General features: G+C 36.1%; 2 protein-coding genes and 1 non-coding gene across 10 annotated transcripts in view; 1 reads left to right on the forward strand and 2 right to left on the reverse strand.

The window, feature by feature from the left end:
- Positions 1 to 256: 256 nt before the first annotated feature.
- On the reverse strand, positions 257 to 21,057 carry EXD1 (exonuclease 3'-5' domain containing 1). Of its 8 annotated transcripts, none has more exons than XM_036217619.1 (13): positions 20,717 to 20,849; positions 18,203 to 18,388; positions 16,082 to 16,150; positions 13,141 to 13,192; positions 12,711 to 12,838; positions 9,816 to 9,874; positions 8,980 to 9,066; positions 7,073 to 7,177; positions 6,913 to 6,993; positions 4,717 to 4,860; positions 3,906 to 4,097; positions 1,307 to 1,414; positions 257 to 883 (listed from the first exon to the last, which is right to left on the reverse strand). In XM_036217619.1, exons 2-13 carry the CDS (start codon positions 18,333 to 18,335, stop codon positions 758 to 760), a joined length of 1,284 nt encoding a protein of 427 aa, XP_036073512.1. In that variant the 5' UTR covers positions 18,336 to 18,388; positions 20,717 to 20,849; the 3' UTR covers positions 257 to 757. The 8 variants fall into 8 exon arrangements, with proteins under 8 accessions (XP_036073512.1, XP_036073511.1, XP_016007744.2 ...); XM_036217618.1 differs by having other exon boundaries at positions 1,247 to 1,414; XM_016152258.2 differs by lacking the exon at positions 20,717 to 20,849 and adding an exon at positions 20,969 to 21,057 and having other exon boundaries at positions 257 to 1,414.
- Positions 6,659 to 6,762, reverse strand: LOC118601068. Its single transcript, XR_004950170.1, has one exon. It is a non-coding gene; the product is annotated as a U6 spliceosomal RNA (small nuclear RNA).
- CHP1 (calcineurin like EF-hand protein 1) overlaps positions 21,035 to 21,149 on the forward strand; it is a 39,312-nt gene continuing 39,197 nt past the window's right edge. Inside the window, exon 1 of the mRNA XM_036217621.1 lies at positions 21,035 to 21,065. Coding sequence (XP_036073514.1) covers positions 21,050 to 21,065 — 16 coding nt within the window. The 5' untranslated portion in view covers positions 21,035 to 21,049. The remainder of the gene's footprint in view (positions 21,066 to 21,149) is intronic.

A 21,149-nucleotide genomic window follows, 5' to 3' on the forward strand; every position in this document is an offset into this window, starting at 1 on the left:
AAACTTGAAAGTATTCAATATAAAAAAAGACTCAGTACAAAATACCTTCCTTTCACCCTAAGAAAGTATACCAAATAGAGTAGAATTAAACTTTGAGTTTACATAATAGACATACTAAAAAGAAATCTTGCTATGTTAGAAAAATGAACAAAATCTAAAAGTAAATGGTCTAAAAAAATTAAAACTGGGATATTGATTCCTATAACATCAACTATTATTCGTCTATGAGATCGATAAAACGTTCAAAATCCAAAAATAAAGTTATTATTTTTTCAGCTTTATTGAGATATAATTGACAAATTAAAGATAATATTTTAAAAATGAAAAAAGTACTAATAAAGTTTTCAAGTATCGATTATTTTTAAACTTATGGCAAAGAGTTTTACCAACCACCTTCAAACGAAAAAACACAATGAAATTTTAAAAGTATAGATACTTCCAGATATTAAGCCCTCGATTTTTTCCCTTTTCAAATCCTCTAAATCCAAATTATGAGAAATAATTCACTTTGGCTACTGGGAACATTTCTGCCCAGTGACATCATCAGAAAATGTATTTCTTCCATTATTTAACTTACTCATTTCCATCCTAATCAAACCCCAGGAATGTAGGAATAAGGAAGAGGATATAATTTTCCCAGAAGCCTATGACAAGGCTTAACTAAATTTACCATATGAGAAACTTAGGCACTGAGGAAAGCTCTGATGGCTGGCAAAATGAGCCACTTTAGTGGCCTCAAGAACAAATTACAGATCTCTTAAGGCAGATTTGAAGAAGGATCTATCCAGGAATCAGTCTTCTCCAAGGCTGGACAGGGAGGAAGTGTAGAAAGCACAGCTTTTCGAAAAGGATGCAAGGTGTCACTTGGAGACACTCTGGTTTCCTGAGGAAGAGAAGGAGACACAGAAATATCTTGTTTGGTGCACTTTAAATCTTCCTTGTTTTCCTCCATCAGTAACTGTTCTATCTCCTCCTTCAAAGATAAACTTGTCTGAAACTCCTGTTTCGGTGTCTTAATGTGTTGTTTTTGATTTATTCTCTGATCCTCCGACACCTGTGACTCAGGGCAAATCACTTTGTTACTGGTATCCTCACTGGCTTCTTTCTTTATGGCAGGTAAATGCGGAGGTTCTGTTGTAGTTTGTTTACTTTTAGCTTCTTCTTTCAGTAAATTTACATATTTATGGGATATAAAACTTGGAGCTTTACCTAGCCTAGAATTTTCACAAAGTAAGAAACCCCTTACTTCTCCCTCTTTCCCTGCAGTCTCTGTCACTGATTTCTTTGGATGTAGCACTGTCCTTACTAGGAGTCCCTGTGCATTCATCCTATATTCTTTTGCAGCTCTCTCTCTGCGCTGCTTCTGGAAGTCTTTGAGTTGAAGTAGTTCCTCTGGAAGCTCCATACATGTAGGCTAAGAAAAGAAAAACACAAGTCCACTATAACAAAACTTCTGAATATGCTCCTTAAAATCACTTTTGCTATACTTAACAGTACTTGGTAAGTGACATTCTATTCAAATGTGTTCTTATAGCACCCTCTAGTGTCTTCAACTACAGTAGTAGTATTTTTCAAGTAAATATTTTGAATCCAGTTTTGTGTGTGTATTGTGTGTTATCAAAATTATACAGTAAAAAGTAAGTCTCCTTTTTCAACTGTGATCACGCAAATACTAAAATAATGAATACATTAGGAAAATTTCCTCTTTGTTAATGAGGTAAATAACTTTTCCCAGGTGGCTCGTCTTTTGGCTTTGTTCGCCGTATTTTTGTCATACAAAAATTTTAAAGTCATATTTATTAATCTTTTAAGAGTTCTGAGTATTTTTGTGTTGTACAGAAAAAAAACATTATCCCCATACAATTCAATAGCAAAAGAGAAAATGGTCCAATTAAAAACGAGCAAAGGACCTGAATAGATGTTCAAATGGTCAATAGGTATATGAAAAGATGCTCCACGATGCTAATCATCAGGGAAATGCAAATCAAAACTGCAATGAGATATCATCTCACAACTGTTAGGATGGCTATTATCAAAAAGACGAGATAATAAGTGTTGGCAAGAATATGAAGAAAAGGGAACTTTTATACAGCGTTGGTGAGAATATAAATTGGTACAACCATTATAAAGATAGTATGGCAGTTCCTCAAAAATATTAAAAATAGGGCTAGCAGATATGGACGTCCAGTAATACCGCATCTTGATATATATCTGAAGGAAATAAATCACTGTCTTACAGAGATATCAGCACTCCCATTTACAATTATTCACGATAGCCAATATATGGAAACAACTCAAGTGTCTATCAATGGATGATGGATTAAGAAGGTGTAGGAAAAACAAATACACCAATGGAACATAAAAATAAAGAAGATTCCATTTTTTGCACAAAAAAAAAGGTGTGGTGTGTATATATACACACATACAATGGAATATTATTCAGCCATAAAGAAATGAAATCCTGCCATTTGTGACAACATGGATGAACTTAGAGGATATTATGCTAAGTGAAATAAACCAGAGAGAGAAAGACAAATGCTGTATGATATCACTTACATGTGGAATCTAAAAAAAGAAAAGAAAAAAAAAGCGGATTTTATAGAAACAGAAAATAGAATGATGGTTGTCAGAGGCTGGAAGAAGGGGGAAACAGAGAGATGTAAGTCAACGGTACAAACTTTCAGCTATAAGTTCTGAGGATACAATGTACAGCATAGTTACCATATTAATAATTTGGTATTATATACTTGAAAGTTGCTGAGAGTAGATCTTAAGCATTGTCACCACACACACAAAAAAGTTAACTATGTGAGGGGAAGGATGTGTTCATTATATTGATCTTGGTAATCATTCCACAAATGTGTATGTATAGCTAATCATCAAGATATACACTTTAAATACATACAATTAATTTTGTTAATTATTTTTCAATAAAGTTGGGGGGAAAGGAAAGCATTCCCTACTGTGAGATCATTTTCTTTTGTTTTTTTCCAATAATTTTATCATTTCGATTTTTTACATAAATGCTTGATTCATGGAGTTGGTTTTGGTGTAATGAGCTAGCAATCTGACTCTGATTCTCTTCCCCCACAATAGTTAGTCAATTGCCTAAGGCTGTTTACTGAATAAAATTCTTCAATGGAACAAGATATGTAAGGATTTTTATGTTGTACTTTTTTTGTCAAACAGTGAGAGCAAAATATGAAAAAGTTATAATTTTTTTCAGCATTTCTGAGATAATCATAATACTTTCTTGCTTCTAATAAAATAAAGAATTTTCTGATATTGAACCATGTTCATAATTAGAATCTACTGACACGTTAAAAGTATAATACATCTAAGTGGGGTTTGTACTCAAAATCCAAATATTTTATTTAGGATTCTACATCAGTATTTCTAAGTGAGAATGGTTTATATCAGCAGCCTGCAAATTTTTTACGTAAGGAGCCAAATAGTAAATATTTTAGGCTTTGTGAGACACAAACTATCTCTGTTGCATACTTTTTCTTTTATACTGTTACAATCCTTTAAAAACCATAAAAACTGTTCTGAGCTTGTGAGCTGTACAAAAATAAGTCATGGGCCAGATATGGCCTTTGGGCAATAGTTTCCCAACTTGTAAGTATAGTTTTCTTATATTGTTGGCTTCATAAAAGTAGCTGATGCAATCTTAAATTTACCCATTCTTTGACAGAAATATTTATTGGAAACATAATTCAATATTGTGAAAAAGTGCTCAAGGAAATGGATTAAGCCTGAAATATAGCCCCTTCAGGAACATTTATCACCAAGTCTGCCTCATGTAATTTCCTGCAACTGTGAAGAGTAGGTATCACTGTGACCTCCATGAAGAATAAGGCAGAAGTGGAAGTCCTCAAGATGCAGCCACAGAGAGCTGCACCTACCTCCGTGCCTCCCAGCCGGTCTGCAGATCCTTCTCGGTAAGTGTTTAGGTACCCGTCCACCAGGGTGGTTAGGTCAGACATCATCTCATCCAGGAGTACCAAGCGAAGAGGTAGCAGGTAGGTGGCTTCCAGGGCTAAAATTTTCAGTAAGGAGGGTGAAAGAGGTCGTGTGAACCACACTTCTGGATTTTCCTAGAGACACCGAAATAATTTTCTCTGAATCGTAAGCAAAACCTTAAAGACAATAACTGTTTATTTAAGTGTTGCTTAACTTAACACGCTATTACTACCATTTTCTTCAATTATTATCTTTGCTTTCATTCTATGGCTAGCCTTCTGAGAACAAACACACACACACACTTTGTATATACAGTATATGGGAGTGGGGAGATTCAGGGGAGGCAGGGAGAGGGGAAGTGAGAGAAAGACAAAAAGATAGACAGAGAGACAGTAGGACTTCTCATTTAAAACAGGAGGCAGCAAACTTGCTTATATGACCAAAACTGAAGCCATGTGGTCATAACCCAAGTTTGCATGTAACACTATCAGGAGCCAAAGAAAATCTACCTTACTTTGGGAGAAATAATTGGGATAATTATTTGACCTTAGTCAAAATTCTCAATATATTCCTTCTTGTACCAACTGAAAAATTTATTTCAGAATGTTTTATAATTGATAAACAACAAATTTGGATCTTGGCTCTTGTCAACTTGAGACCATAAACAAACTGTTCCCATTTGGCACAACTAAGATTTCAGCAATGCTCAATTGCTTATGTGGCAGTTATCATTTCTGATCCTTTAATACTCACCTGAATGAGTTTTTGTCTCTCTTCCAGAAAGAAGAGATATTTAGGGGCTACTTTAAGGTGTCTGATTAAACTCTCCTGTAAAGTACTGATGCAATTTGGAAGAAAGCCGCCTGTTTCCATGGAAAATTGAAGGACATCTGCCACCTGCGGCAGTAAAAAAAGACAAACAGACCAGTCTGTAGAATAGATACAGTGATCTATATCCTGGTAGAAATAGCATAAATATAGTCAGAGAAATGTCTTTAAATACATTTTCCCTAATAACCCACATGATAGGCAATGTCATCAGAAAATTTAAAAATTTTCAGTCAACTTTGAAAAGTTAGGGAGAAAAAAGAAAAAGAAAAAGTATCACCCAACTTTAATGTGTCCTTGTCTACTTTCTTTTCCATTTCTTTTATTTGCCTGCCTTATGGTCATTTACTACACTTTGGTGCCTCTGGGGAACAGGGAAAGGAAGATAAAATTCAAGAATCATTTTATCACTTATTAGCAACTCTGGTAAAATTTTGGTAAGGAAAGCTAATAAAATTGAGAATTGAAATAATTCTTTATCTGTGTGTGGTAGGGTAAATAATGACCCTTAAAGATATCTATGTCTTATTCCTAGAAACTATGAATGTTATTTGATATGGCAAAATGGGCTTTGCAATTATGATTAAGTTAAGGGTCTTGAGATGAGAGTATCTTGAATTATCCAGGTGTGCCTTAAATGTAATCACAAGTGTTTTTATCAGAAGGAAACAAAGGGAGCTTTTTCTACAGTCAGAAGAGAGGGTGATATGATGATGGCAGGAGTGACACATTTTGAAGATGGAGGAGTACAAGACAAAGAATATAGGTAAAAGCTGAAAATGCCAGGAAACAGACTCTCCAGAAGAAACCAGCCCTGATGGCACCTGGACTTTAGCCCAGTAAAAACAATTTCAAACTTCTGACCTCCAGAACTGTAAGAGAGTAATTTATATTGATTTAAGCTACTAAATTTGTGGTGATTTGTTACAACAGCAACAGGAAATGAACACACCATGTTAAAGGAAAACAAACAAGAAAAACTCAATTTCTGCTTCTTGCAATATGAAAATCTGAAAAGAAAAACGTGAAAAGATATGCCAATATCTTCATTACACACTATATATGGTATCTACTCAAAAAGCCTTATGGCCCCAAGGGAACAATGAGCAATTCTCTTACATTTTGGAGTAAGCACAAAAGCAATCTCTGTATAGTGAGAGATCCTGAAAGAAGGCCTAAAGGAACATGTAAACAAGAGGCCTAGCATAAATTTATTATGAGCAGATACATAAAGAGCAAACTTGAACTATATATAACATAAAATTGGCCATCTTATTAGTTTAACCCCTCTCCAAAGGCTCTAGGCTTATATATTCAAGATTTCCCTTTCACTGACATAAACCTAGAAGAATCTTAAGAAAACATAGTGAAAACTGTAGTTTTACTGCTCTCACAGCCATATCAGCTCCAAGTGTTGGCATAGTCTAGAAATTCCTTATTTCTCTAGGGTCCTCTAGAGCAGAGAAAAATATATCTTCAGGCTATTCTGGACCATAAGAAGCTTTTAGTGCATATGTGGGATAACCTGTATCCCTGAGCTAGATGTCAACTAGCCACTAACCTTAACTGATAACATATGTGGTAAAGGCAGAGCTGTGATTGCTTACTTCATACCAAGTATTTCATGTCAGACTTCTGAAAAACCCTCAAATTGTTTGTTTCTGAATGTTAAGGAGTATGGAGCTTGCTCCTTATTTGACAAATTCTGGAGCAAAATGAAAGGGAAAAATCCTAAATACTTTAAAGTAACTTTTCTGAAGTGCTTTTACAGTTCATCAAACATTCTTTTTTAAAAAAATTTATTTATTTAAATTAGTTTCAAGTATACACTACATTGGTTAAAAATATGGAATGCAAAAAAATGTGTATACATATGGAACACTTCACAAATTTGCAAGTCATCCTTGCACAGGGGTCATGCTAATCTCTGTATCATTCAAATTTTCGTATACGTGCTGCAAAAGTGAGCACTAAATGTTCTTGTATATTGTACAAACACCTTACAGAAGTGAGCAGGAATGGGCACACACACAATAAGACGTTCAACCACTCATCAGACAAGGTCTATGTTCTACAGGAACTATGCATGCCAGATTAAATTCAGTGTTTCCCTGCATGTACCTGTGTGTCGAAAACATTATTCAGTAAAATTCCATACTGATGAGAGAGGCAATCAGAAAGCCAACGACAATCATGGATAACCTAAGGAGCCAGAGGATAGAGACAGTAATTAGAACCTGGCTGCTAGTTTACTAGCAGAGGAATCCACTCACACAGTTACCTTCAAAATTCTTTTGTCTTCTAATACCATCTGAAGTCCATTGTTGAAAGCACGACTTCCCAGAAGGAAAATATCAAATAAGTAAACTCGGCTATTTGTGGCCACCTACAATAGACCATCCAGACATACATGTTAGGATAAGGAAGAAGTAGGGGAGCAGCTCTGAGGATCAAGAAAGGCATGTGATAAAATATTTAACATCCTCACTTTTAAAGTGAATAATAGGTACGCAATGAAAGTTTGGAAAATAATTCTCTGCTGGACTGTAAGCTCTATGAGAAAAGAAATTATGTCAGATCCACCACTACCCATGCAACAACTAGAACAGAGCCAGGCACATGAAAGGCCATTATACATTTCTTCAGCGAATCAATACATGTAATACAATACTCCCCTCCATTTTTTTGTATGCAAATAAATATACATGGCTCTAATAATATGCACTCAAATGATATCCTACTTTTGCCATTCATAAACTTTCAAACGGTTTTCCATATAGTGCTTATCATCAATTTTTGATAGCCACATTGACAGTTATCAAATGTACTGTTAACATCTGTTATTAAATATGTAAGTGGTTTTTGATTTTTTACCATTATAAATGATACCAAGATGAATAAATGAATAAGTTCTCACATATTTTTTTTTCATAGTTTGAATTAATTAGGATAGATTCCTAGATGTGGCCCTGAGAAGTAGGCCAAAGGATCATATGGCAGTTCTACTTTTAATATTTTGAGGAACCTCCATATTGTTTCCCATAGTGGCTATACCAATTTACATCTCCATCAATAGGATACAAGAGTTTGCTTCACATCCTAAACCACCCCTATTATTTCTTGTATTTTTGATAACAGCCATCCTAACAGGTGTGAGGTGATATCTCATTGTGGTTTTGATTTTCATTTCCCTGATGGAAAAATGTCTACTCATGTCATTTGCCCATTTTTGAATTGGATTATTTTTTTTTTCTTTTTTGCTATTGAGTTGTATGAATTCCTTATATATTTTGGATATTAACCCCTTATCAGATATATGGCTTGCAAATATTTTCTCCCATTACATGAGCTGTGTTTTCATTTTATTGATCCTCTCTTTTGCTGTGCAGAAGCTTTTTGTCTGATGTAGTCTGATTTGTTTATTTTTGCTTTTGTTGCTTGTGGAGGTTTGCTTTAAGTAATTTGCGTTTTTGCTGCTAACTCAAACTTAGTCATCTAAAAGCTAAAGTTTACCTAGAAAGTGCATGGAACGAGAGAGGTAATTCAATCCTTGAGCAAAACTGGGCTTAATACCGCCATTCCTTTCCTTCAAGAAGGCGAACATTCCAGAGGGAGAAGTTCAGGAGGGCAGATTGCCAATACTAATAAAAAATATTCTCTCAGTAGGTGAAGGTAGTTCCTGACTCAAAGGATAGAAGACATTGGTTGAGGATTCAGCCTGTTTTCTTGCTCCCGCCTCTTAAATACTGATGCTGCTGAGTGTGATCCAAAGGTGGCTACCCGACCTCTAGCTATGCAAGATTCACTACAAACTTCTTTTGATATAATGGTTACCCACACCTGACATCTCCCAGGTCCAGGAAAATAAAAACAACGTGTCAGAAACCTGCTATAGAAAGCCACCAACCAGGTAGGAAAGATGAGAAACTCCTTGTATATCTAAGGCAAGAGAACAGAGGTGGAAAAGAAGACCTCGGGCAGTCTGTGAGACAGCAGTGATAATTATAAATGAACCTATAAAGAGACAGAAACTCTTTTCTTTGGAAAAGAATAAATTGAGTACTAAAAGAGTGAAAGACATTATGAACATGTTATAGAACAGTGACATAAAGAAAACAATTAAAACAAATTTACCAGTGAATCTACAATTATTTCAAAGTAAGATGTTTTTAGAAAACTATCTTTTACCTGAAGCCAACATAGTTTCCCATGACGACATACGTTAGCTCCTTCTGCTGCCACACTCAGGACACTCTGCTTCTTGATGTGGAGCATCTGAAAAAAAGGAAGCAAATAAAATTCTCCAGGGAATTAATTTTGTAATTATGACATCATGAATGGTATAAATGATTTGCCTTAAAAAGCATCTAGAATGGTCTTTTTAAAATACAAGTAAAAGAATTTCTGACTCTCCTCTAAACGTGCAACGGCTGTCCTTCTCACTCAAAATTCTTATGTCTAAAAAGCCCTATCTGACTGATCTGCCTCCTGTTACCTTTCATTTCCTATCACTCTCTTCACTGTAGTTCTACCACACTTACCTTCCTGCTGTGCCTTCACATAGCCAAATGTGGTTCAGCCTCAGGGCTTTTGCACTTGCTAATTATACCTTGTTTAAGTTCTTTGCCTAGATAGCCACATAGCTAGCTCCCTTATTTCTTTCGGGTCTGTATTCCAAAGTCACCTCTTCATAGAGGTTTTCTCTATCTATCCTATGTAAAATAGGAACTCCCTGTCACTCTATTCACCATATTTTTCTATATAGCAACTATCATTAGTTAATATACAATTATTTGTTTGTTTTCTTTCATTAAAATGTAAGCTCCTTGAGGGCTAGAACTTTGTCTGGATTACTGTTTTACCCCAGACCTCAGAAAAATATCTGGTATATAGTAGGCACTGAAATATTTTGTTGAAGTATTAGGAAAAATATCAATGACCTTATAATGTGAGAGAAATTTGTGAGCCACAGACATGATACCAATATGTAGATAATACTGGGAATGATTTAGGGCAATACTTACAGCAGCACCAAACTTCTGCTGGAACTGATCAATGACTGTGTATGTCACCTCCTCTTCCTCTATAGGAGAATGATGATATGAGATATATTTGTCTTCCTTGACAATAGAATAGCCCTCCTACTAAGTTTAGCCATATTCATAAATGCCTACTCTTGTGCAACTCAGATATCTAATGTTATTTTATTATCACCTGTATCAGCACATAATACAGTGAACATTATTAGCATCCTGTTTGTCAACTGAGAAAAAAACGAAAGCCCCACCAATGAAAATCTTGTGAATTTAACTATTTACTCATTTCCTGTTATAATCCAGTATTGTTTCTCTCCTTATAGGTTTATGTCTTGAGTACTTTAAGACATGCACTTTTTAAAAGCATATTCATAGTAAAAAATAATAGTTTAAAATAAATTAGTTCTGGAGATGGGCCAGTGTCCATACTTTTGGAATTATCTGGGTCCTGAAAGTTAATTACTTAATTTAAAAAATTAAAGGTATAGCATAACATACAGTTCTTCATCTCCCAATCTCTAAAACTTTTAAGTGGAATAGGACACAGTCCATGTACCTCTTTCTATCCATATTCATTCTCTTAGTGATCGATCTCATCTAGTCTCAAGGCTTTAGATATGATCTATAGGCTAACTCCTGAATTTATATCTCCATCTCAGACCTTTGTCTTCATCTCTAGATTTATATTAAAACTTTGGTTGACCTAAACTAAACTCTTAAATAACTGCCCAAAACTTCTGCACCTACAGTCTTTCCCATTTCAGTTTAATAGCAACTCCATACTTCAGGCTGCTCAGACCCAAACTCCTGTAGTCATCTGTAATTCCTCTTTCTCTCACACCCACATCTAACCTGGCAGTACATCGTGTATGCTGCAACTCAACGTACAACCAGAATTTCACCACTTTTTACCAACCATATTGCCACCACTAGGGTCAAGTCCCACCATACCCACTCATCTTAAAATTATTTTAGTAGCCCCCTAATAGATATTCATGTTTTTATCCTTTCCCTCTTTTCAGTATCTATACAATATCCAGAGTAATCATGTTAAAACAGAAGTCAGATTATATTACTTTTCTGCTCAAATTCTCCAAAGGGAAATAGAAGTTTAAAAAAACACCCTTTACAGTAGTATAAAAATATGGAATACTTAGAGATAAATATGGCAAAAGATGTGGAAGACATATGCTGAGAACTGTAAGATATTGCTGAGAAATTAAAGATCTAAATAAATGGAGAAATAGACTGGGTTAATGGATTGTAATAATCAATGTTGTTAAGATGCCAATATTCCCCAAACTAATTTATCAATTCAATGCAATCCCAATTAAAATTCTAGCAGGCTTTTTTTTTTTTTGGTAGAAATTAATAAGCTGATTCTAAAGTCCATGGGGAAATGCAAAAACAAACAAATAAACAACAACCGAAAAACAGAATAGTCAAAACAACTCTGAAAAAGAATAAAGTTTGAAAACTAAAACCACCGATTTTAAACATAAAGCAAAAGTAAACACAAGTCTATTATTGGTGTAAAGACAGAAAAAATAGGTCAATGTAACAGAATAGAGCAGCTGGAAATAAACCTACACATATATGGACAACTGATTTTTGACAAAAGTACAAATGTAACTGAGCAGAGACTCTATCTTCTTTTCAACAAATGGTGCTAGAAGAACTGGATATCCATATGCAAAAAAAAAATAATAATAACTAAAAATGGGCACTAGACCTAAACGTAAAACCTAAAACTATGAAATATCTAGAGAAAACATAGGAGAAAATCTTCGTTAGGAAAAAATTTCTTATATTACATCAAAAATATAATCCATAAAAGAAAAAAATTAATAAATTATACTTCATCAAAATTTAAAAGGTCTGCTCTTTGAGAGATACTTTAAGAGAATGAAAAGCCAAACTACAGACTCAGAGAAAATATTTGCAAAGAGTTTATCTGAAAAAAGACTTGTACCCAGAATATATAAAGAACTCCTGAATGAATAAAAATAATCCAGTAAGAAAATGAACAAAAGATATGAATGGACATTTCACCAAAGATGTTCAGATGGCAAATAAGCACATGAAAAGATCCTCAACATTTTTAGTCATTAGAAAAGAAGATAAATCCCAAATACTCTCCAGTGGCTTCTCTTGTCACTTCAGAGTAAAAGCCGAAGTCCCGTCAATGACATACAATGTCCTCTATGATCCACTGATCCCACTTCATTTCCTTCTTGCTCCAACGACACTGAACTCCTTGCTATTAGGTCAAGATCCTGACATGTTCCTATCTCAAAACCTGTGTATTTGTTCTTTTTTATGCCTAAAAAACATTTCCTACAGATATTCATACAGCTCCATCCCATTCAAATGTCATCATTTCAGTGACACCTGTCCTAGATGCCCTCAACTATAAAGCCACCCTCTCCACAGATTTCTTTTATTTCCTTCATAGCATTTGGCACTAGCATAACATATAGTTCTTCATCTCCCAACCTCTAAAACTTTCAAGTGGTATAGGACACAGTCCATGTACCAGAAGATCACTCTGGATATTGTATAGATACTGAAAGGAGAGAAAGGGTAAAAATGGGAATATCTGTTAGGAGGCTATTGAAATAATTTTAATTTATCTTATTTAATTTTTTAGTGTCTGTTTTCTATACTAGTACTCAATGAAGGCATGAATACCACACCTTAGTATCTCCAATGTCTAGATATAGTGTGAACCTGCATATTAAATAAACAAATGACTCATGAAATTTTATATTAATTCAGACCCTAGAAGCAATAGCTAGCTGAGCATTCCGTACATAATCCTGACTCAGGGTTATGCCAACTGTGAAGAGTTCTGAACCATAATAAAGAAACCCCAGTACTCACCTGATGGGCTGTACTTGAAGTCATTCAGCAGAGAGGTGGTTGGTACCTCAGGGGCAGGAGAAGGAGGCTCACATACATTTAGGTCTTCATCTTTCATTTTATCCATGCTAGTTCTTTCTGTATTTGGGCTACACTTACAAAAAACAACACTCAGGTGAAACTGTTCTTTGTTGCTAATGCCATACACAGATTTTGCCACACATCAATGATAAGAACTTTGGACCTCATTTCATAGAGAACCCATTTATCTACTTGTTATATTGATTTGAAAATACCATCTATAGATGCAAAAAAACATTCATCTATTTCTTCTCATTTCTATTACTTCAGGCCATTTTAGTAATTACCCAGCAAGTGAATTAAAGTTAAGGCTTCCTATCCTAATGTGTACATCAGGGTAACATCATAATTAAGAAATTATTCAGCATACCTAACAGAAGATGCTTTTTCTCCACCTTGTTCCACTTCATCCAGCAGCTCCACTGTAAAATAAACAAATGGCTTCCAACAGAGCTTCTAATCTGAAAGCAATTAACTACCACCATCTGCCCCTACCCATAATTTGACTGTATTCTACAAACTGTAATTGTAAATAAAATGTCAGTCCACAGAGGCCTTCATCAGCTAGCAATAATAGAGCAGAAAAGACTATACAAGGTACTGAAGACTCTTAATATTTTTTTTCAATTACAGTTGACATCCAATATTATATTAGTTTCAGGTGTATAGCATAGTGGTTAAGCATTTGTATACAAGGTGATCACCCTATAAGTCTAGTACCCTTCTGGCATATATAGTTATTATAATATTGAACATATTTCCTATGCTGTACTTTACATACCATTACTATTTTGTAACTGCAAATTTGTACTTCTTAATCCCTTTGCCTTTTTTTACTAAGTCCCCCTCCCATCTTGGCAACCATCAGTTAGTTCTATCTGTGAGTTTGTTGTTTGTTCATTTATTTTGTATTTTAGATTCCACATACAAGTGCAATTATATGGTATTTGTCTTTCACTAACTTATTTCACTTAGCATAATACCCTCTAAGTCCATCCTAGCTGTCACAAATGGTAAGAATTCATTCTTTTTTATGGCAAAGTAATATGTCACTATATATATGTACCACCTCTTTTTTATTCAATCATCAATTGATGGGCACTTAGGTTGTGAAAACTCCTAATATTATATATCTATGCAGCCTCCCTATGTGATTATTCAGCAGGATTAGGAACTTTTCTACATGTTCTCTTTACTCTTTTTGTTCCAGGGCACCTTCATAGTCATGCAGATTGGTTCTAGAGATATCTTTTCTTTCCCTATTCATTTCCATCCTAATGCACTTCCTTCACACTATGTACTGTTTGGGGTTTTTCTCTGAAATCACTTACAGACCTGTTCCTTTCACTCTCACGGGCTGATGCATTAAGAGTTCAGTGACATGAAAAGTAATAAAAGCTAGGCTGGAAATCACAAAAGATATATGAGAGAAACATTCCACAGAGACTATGAAACTTTTCATTTTTAACCTAGCAGTGAAGAGAATGTAGGGAAATATTGTATGTCACTAATTCTAAGATGTGCTGAAATTGGATATAATTAAGCATAAGTGCACATGAAAATTTAATTAGCAGCTTTTTTTCTTTCTTAGACTGGGAAAAGTAATAGTATACTTTATAATTAATGGTTTCTTAGATTCGATTAAGTACACTTAGGTACTTTTTAGGGGAAAAAGTCTCTCAGGGGCCACTATGTGTCAAATGTCTTTTTCCCATGCATCATGTAGAAGTGTTGAATCTGGGGCAGAGAAAGTGAAATTCACTAAAAGCATTGATTCGTAAATTATTATCATTCACCTTGATAATTCTTATTCAAGGTGTTTTCAGGAAGACCCCTCCATGGCTGATTGAGCCACCAGGCAAAGAAGGAAAAGGTCATTGTTTGAACCTAAAAATTATGAACAAAGGCCAAATTCTGAGAAAGAATTTAGGAGGAGATGAAACCCATGAGCACAGATCACAGAGCTAGTCAGCAGTCAGCCTCCTTCTGAGTTAGGGAGACGGTAGCAGTGATTCCTTCACTTCTCTATATACTGTCTCCCAAACTCAGAAGGAGGCTGACCGCTGACTAGCTCTGCTCCTCTGCAAAGGCTAATAGTTAAAACACAGTTAAGAATCCCACTACTACCACTACCACCACCACTATCATTATTAAAAGTTGTTCAAGGAACAGAGTGTTTACAGCAGTGTACTCAATGAGAAATCAGTTAGACAGTTGTCCGGGCTTGTCTGTCTTGCAATGAGTCTGGATTGGCAGTCATTACTTTGGTGAGATTTTCATCTCTTCCTAAATTCTACTTCTCTCACAAAACAAAGTAATCTTTCAAGTAGCAGTAATCTCTCATTTATTGGAATTCTTTCTATTCCTTTCCTCATATCTGCCCCAATGGTAAGACATGCACAGTTCTATGAGGTCCCAGATCTCCCACTCCCTCATCCCTACCCTCTTCATCCCACACTGATCTTTATTCCTCCTTGGAGAGCTTTATACTTTTGAGTTCTTGAAAGCAAGAATAGTTCTTGCTCCCAGCCCTTTTTTCTTAGTCTATTTGGCCTGTCTGAAGCACACTTGACCAGATGAGCTTCTACTTCTACTCTTTTAGGCAAACAATTGGACCTACTCTTGCTAAATGACTTTGGCTGGTAGAAACAAAGAACATGTTTGCTTCCTGCTATTCCAATATCCCACAAGCTCTGAAAACTAAAAAATTTTTATAAATCTTTTGGTAGCAAAACCTGAACTGACTTATTATTAATAGTCTTATTTTATTCTACTTAGTATGGTTATTCACCCATTTCTCTGTATAAATGTGTTTTATTACAGAGTGCTGCCTAGTTCTGCTTGAGGTGTTATGTAATATGAACACCATATACCGTGTGTGAGGTTTTCCATAGGTCCAGAACAATTTTGTATTCTAAATATCTGGCCCTGAGGTTTCAAATAAGGGACTGTGAATGTAGTGTGAACCTGTAGTGTTAAACTCGCTTACTGAGCAAGACAAATTCCTTTCTGTTCAGATTTCTAACTCTGCCTGCTGGCTTAGTCTCTAGTAACAAGCACCAGCCATCCTCACATTGTAAAACCAAGATGATTAAAATTCTCTAAGACTATTCTACTCATATCATCCACCGAAATAGTAAGATAAGGGTCAATTCTCAAATACCAACTTTAAGAGTTCATAAATGCAATATTAAAAGCAAGGTAGCATCTCATTTATTTATTTTTTTTTAAATACTGGTATGAGATAGAACAGTGAATTTATTACTACTAGAAATCTCAATAACAGCATTCAGGGAACATAAAGCTCCTACCATTCAAAATCTCATGTCCAAAAAACATCTTCACTCCTGGGACACTGCGACCGGTCTCCACATTCTTCACTGTTACAGAAAACAATTTATTTGGTTAATAAAAAATAACGTTCCCTGAAACTATAAGAAAAATAACATTCCCTCTCAAAAGTGCCCAAATCTGAGTTTTAGAAAAATCCTCAAATTATTTTTCCCAAGCAATGAAGAGTCAATAACAAATTACAAAGCAATAGCCTGGAAACAAGAGGGAACTCCAGAATGGTCCAAGAGAAAATAAAAGGGTAGTAGTAGCACACTGGATTTAAACTTCTCCCAAGATTATTCTGAGGCCTTTCGGGCTAAGGACTATATTTATTTATTACATTTCCTGGTGTTAATTAAAAATAAATGATTTTTACTCCACCTAACTCCAGAAAGAATTTTAAGGTAGCCAACTACTTCTAGAGTCCACACTGTTTCATGTCATGCTACACACTCAATAATACTACCAGGGACAACAATCCAACTCTGTTTCTAACAGCTGAACATGGTTCCTGACACAGCATTAAAAATTTCAGGCAACTAACTTGAAAATTTATATGCCTCCCACTTAAAAATCTTTCAGGTTGTTCCACATTGCTTTCAGAAGTGTCCAAATGCTATGATAGGTAAGATCCTTCTCATCTGTCCAGTGCCTACTTCTCTACAATTTTGTACATGCTGCTACTTCTGCTTAAAACAATGATTCTCTCAGTGTGCTTCTCCAGCGCAGCATCAGCATCACCTGGAAACTTGTTAGAAATGCAAATACTTGAGCCCTATCCCAGACCCTAAGAATCACAAACTCTCAGAGGGGGCCCAGCATTCTGTGTTTTAACAAGTCTTCCATGTGATTCTGATGCATAGATAAAGTCTGAGAACCACTGGCTTAAAACAACTTTCGCCCTTTTTCCCATTTAGTTAACTTCTACTTATCCGGATGAAGTTCCATCACCAATTCCTCCTTTGGGAAGCCTTCCCCACTGTCCCAACTCTGCCACTCCCAGATCTAAATTAGCTGAATCCTTGTGTTTCCATACCATCTTTAGAGGGGGCATCACACTGCGTTGCCGCATATCTTTCTACTTGCTCTTCTGTCTCCTTACTAGACTATGTTTTTGGAGGACAGGGACCATGTTATTCTTATTTACATCCCTGCTTTATAGCACAGTGCCTGGGATAAAAAAATTAACAGTAAATAATGACTGAATGAATGAAAATTGCAAAAGCCTAGTATAATCCAATCATAGCCCACAAAGGTCTCTTTTAACCCAGAGGGTGGCTTAACAATAACACCAATTTCTCAAAGGCCATTTATACATGTTTCAATTGTGACCTTGAAAACTTATCATGCCAGGAAAACAACTACCCTAATGAGCCAATAGTCGAGCTGAATAAAACCTATATATTGAAACTTCAAGGTGAACATGTGGAACAGGGAAGAGAGTGACACACTCAGACAGGGCATGGAAACTCCAAGCCTCTTCCCATGTGCCTCATGCTATGCATCTCTTCCACTTGGCTGTTCCTGAGTTGTATCCTTTATAATGAATTGGAATTGAAGCTGGGACATGTAGAGGCTACCTTGTGACCATGAGGATAACAGATGATCATTGAGGTGGTAGAGCAGGAGCACTAAACACCTGGTCTCTCCTGGAATGTTTGAGCCACTTCACTATTCCTTAGCAGCCTACGTCTGGGACTTCATTTTGCATGAGAAAAATTAACTCCTTATCATCTTTGTGGATTTGTCTGCTCAAACTGAAAGCAAGTCTAGCACCTAATACAGTGATTATTTTTAATTTCAAGGGGCACATGGAGAGAAATTAAAAGAAGTACCCAATTTAAAAAATTCTACTGAATTTTGAAATTTGATATTGAAAATTTCCACTATCACATAAGTAAAACTATACAAGTGGGGACAAGCTAGCATAGTAGCCATGTTGCTCTGCTAAAGAAAAGAACATACTTACCTTCCTCTCACCTCTTCCCTAAAATAGGAATAATGCCTCCTTCCCAGCTGCTAATGAAGCACACAGCCATCACCCAAACTCAGTTATTAATCTCTTAAAAGGCAGAAGATTATGAAAAATAAAATGAGACCTTTCTTCAGGACAACAATCTTGTTAGGGTCCACATGCTGGAGTACTCCCTCAAAGATGCCACGAACCAATGTGAGTTTCACCCTTCTCCATAAAATCTGATTGAGGAAGTGGTAGTCACTGCTGGGATCCATGCTTTTAAATTCTAAAAGCAGTCTTCAAGTGATCTTCTTTCAGTATCCAAACACTTGAAAATGAAACAGATCTATAGTTTTTAAAGTATTTGGGCGGGGCAGGGGGGGTGGTAATGGGGCTATTTACCCTTTCCCCATACCTGGAAGGAACAAGAAAAATAAAAACATGAGAGTAACTAAGTTTTGTTCATCTTTTCAGAACCAACTCTAATTTATACATGGGAAACTGAAAACCGGAAGACTTGGGGCAAGGTAGGTTTGGCTTCTTGGTCTATAAAATAGGGTAATACTGCCTTTACTTCCTTAGCTAAATGAACAAGCAGAATATTTAGAGGCTGTTTAATGGCACATACATGTCTTTTTAACACCAACCAAAAAACAACTAAACAAATTTTAAAAATTGATACGGGCAAAACACTTGCTAATACATGCTGCAACAAATTGTTTACCCAAAAATGTCTGGGATCTAATCTCTTCTGGATCTGGCCTCTTCTAGATTAGTAATATTTCCAGAGTTTGACATTGTTACCAAGCAAAGAGTAAGTGACTTAGAACTATCACAAGTTATGCATTACCAATCCAAACTTCCATGGCACTGCAAGAGCCCCTTTACCCAACTCTGACCACAGCTCAGGGACTGGGCTACTGTAGTATCATCAACTAGTCATGTGCAATCTGACAGATTAAACTGCCACATTCCATACAATGGTTTTGTAAAATTCAACTGTTTTTTAAAAAATGATGTGTGCTCTTAATAAAGAATGATAACATTGTAGAAATGTACAACTACTTTACCTTGCAGAAATAACTATTCATTCATAGTAGATATATATTCTTTAGTATACTACTGTGATTTAAAAGATGAATGCTTTTTTTAAAGTATCTTTTAGAACAACCCTGTTATTTGTGTGTCCCTGTAGTCAGAATCCCAGATAAATGTTCCTCTACAGTGGTTCAAATGTAAAAGCTGCTTGTCTTGGCCACACTAGAAATTGTCAACCAGTGAATTTTGCAACTTACTTTAACTATAAAACACTGACAAAATAATGAGGCCTAATTCAACTAGGAAGGTGAGAAGTCACACAGCATTTTAACCAGATAAATAATGTATATTTTTATATTTTAAGGTCTAGCAAATGGTTGCATAAATGTTATTTGCTGCCTATAACGACCATCATCTAATTTACAGATGCAGAAACTGAGGCCTAAAGATTAAAGAAATCTGCCTAAAGTCACACATTTAGAAGGCAATAAAATCCAAATTAAAAACAGGTGTCTACTGGAGGGTGTGTACAGTCCAGAGCAAGACCAAGAATTGTGTATCCAGAGAGAACATCAAACAAACAAGTCACCAGAGCACCTGAGAAAATAATTCTTTTTAGTTCAAGTCAGTTCAATAGGCAAAAGGGAAATTTTTACAGCGGCAATAGAGTATATAAAACTGGAAAAACCAGCCCTTAATAGAGGGTAAAAATAATTTATATTTAAAATATATATATAAGAAATAAAAGTTTGTGAAATGCTTGGACAGTAAGGATATTTAAGAAATGTTAAATCAGAAAAAAAAAAAACAAAAGAAAGCTTCGACTGAGGACAGCTGCAAATGGTTTAGATTCAGTATTAGGAAGGAAAAAGTAAGGTAAGGATCTAGAAATGGGCTTCAAGGCAGACTCAAAAAAGGGACATTGATGTCGCAGACATCAAGGTTTTTCTACCATACTCATATTCGGAAGATGAAGATACTCCTGTGGCACATGTCACACTGTGAGTAAGAAGGCAGACGTCATCGGTAGGTCATCGGTAGGTCCGACATAAGCAGATCAATCATAAAAACAACTCGGTGAGACTAGAACCTCAGTCTCATGCTAAGTAGCAGTTAAAGCCTTACATCAAGCTTTAAACGAGTGACCTAAGATATCTTGAGCAGCTTGCTAAGAAAGTCCCCTAGTGTTTAGGTACTAAGTGATGGTGGTCAGAACTTGTTTCGTCTATACCTCAAACCGGTTCTGTACAAAAGGTTAATACTGAGGGACGGGGAGGGGGTGTAAAGACATTGAGGCCACAGGAAAAGAATTGGTTCACCTTGAGAGGGTGTACTAATTTAACGAGTGGCTCTAAACGTTTTCAGGAAAACAAACAAAAATATGCTATAAGGTAAAATGCAAAATTCCCCATTTTTAAAGCAAAATAAAAAACGTCAAATAAACGGTGGGCCATACGCTAGGAATTCAACTCTCCTCTGCCGTCGGGATTTTTTTTTTTCCCGAAGGAAGTTTGGAGAATTCTGTCTCAATTTCGGCCGAATGGTGAGTTCCTCGAGCTTCAGCGTTAAAAAAAAAAGAAGAAGAAGAAGAGGGACTGCTGTTAAGGAAAACTCTCACCCAGTTCCAAGCCCGCGGTGGCGGTTATCAAAGGACTAGAGAAAAGTACGCACGGCGGGGAACCGCGTAGCTGAGCCGAGCCAGCTCGACAGTTTCCAGAGATACCAATCATCGCGCGACCTCGACTTCTGAGCGCCCCCAGTGGCCGGAAGGAGAGAGGAACACCAGGAAAAATGAGGAGTGCAACTCCCAGCATGCTGTTCCCAGGAGGCACACCCTAGAGTTCCCCACAGCGACGTTTTGTCTACCTACTTTTATTGTTTCTCTGAGCGATCCGTGCCTCCCGGACAGTGAGATTTCTAGTGTTAGAGTTCTGTGAGAAACTGCTTGGCTATGCTGCCAGCCACAGGTTAGTTTGTTGCAAAAACGGTGAATCAATGGCGTTGCCCTTTTAATTGCGGTCACTACGGCCAGAGTGGCATTGCCCTTTTAA

This window comes from Rousettus aegyptiacus, unplaced genomic scaffold (genome assembly GCF_014176215.1).
Source record: "Rousettus aegyptiacus isolate mRouAeg1 unplaced genomic scaffold, mRouAeg1.p scaffold_m13_p_3, whole genome shotgun sequence".
NCBI lineage: Eukaryota > Metazoa > Chordata > Mammalia > Chiroptera > Pteropodidae > Rousettus > Rousettus aegyptiacus.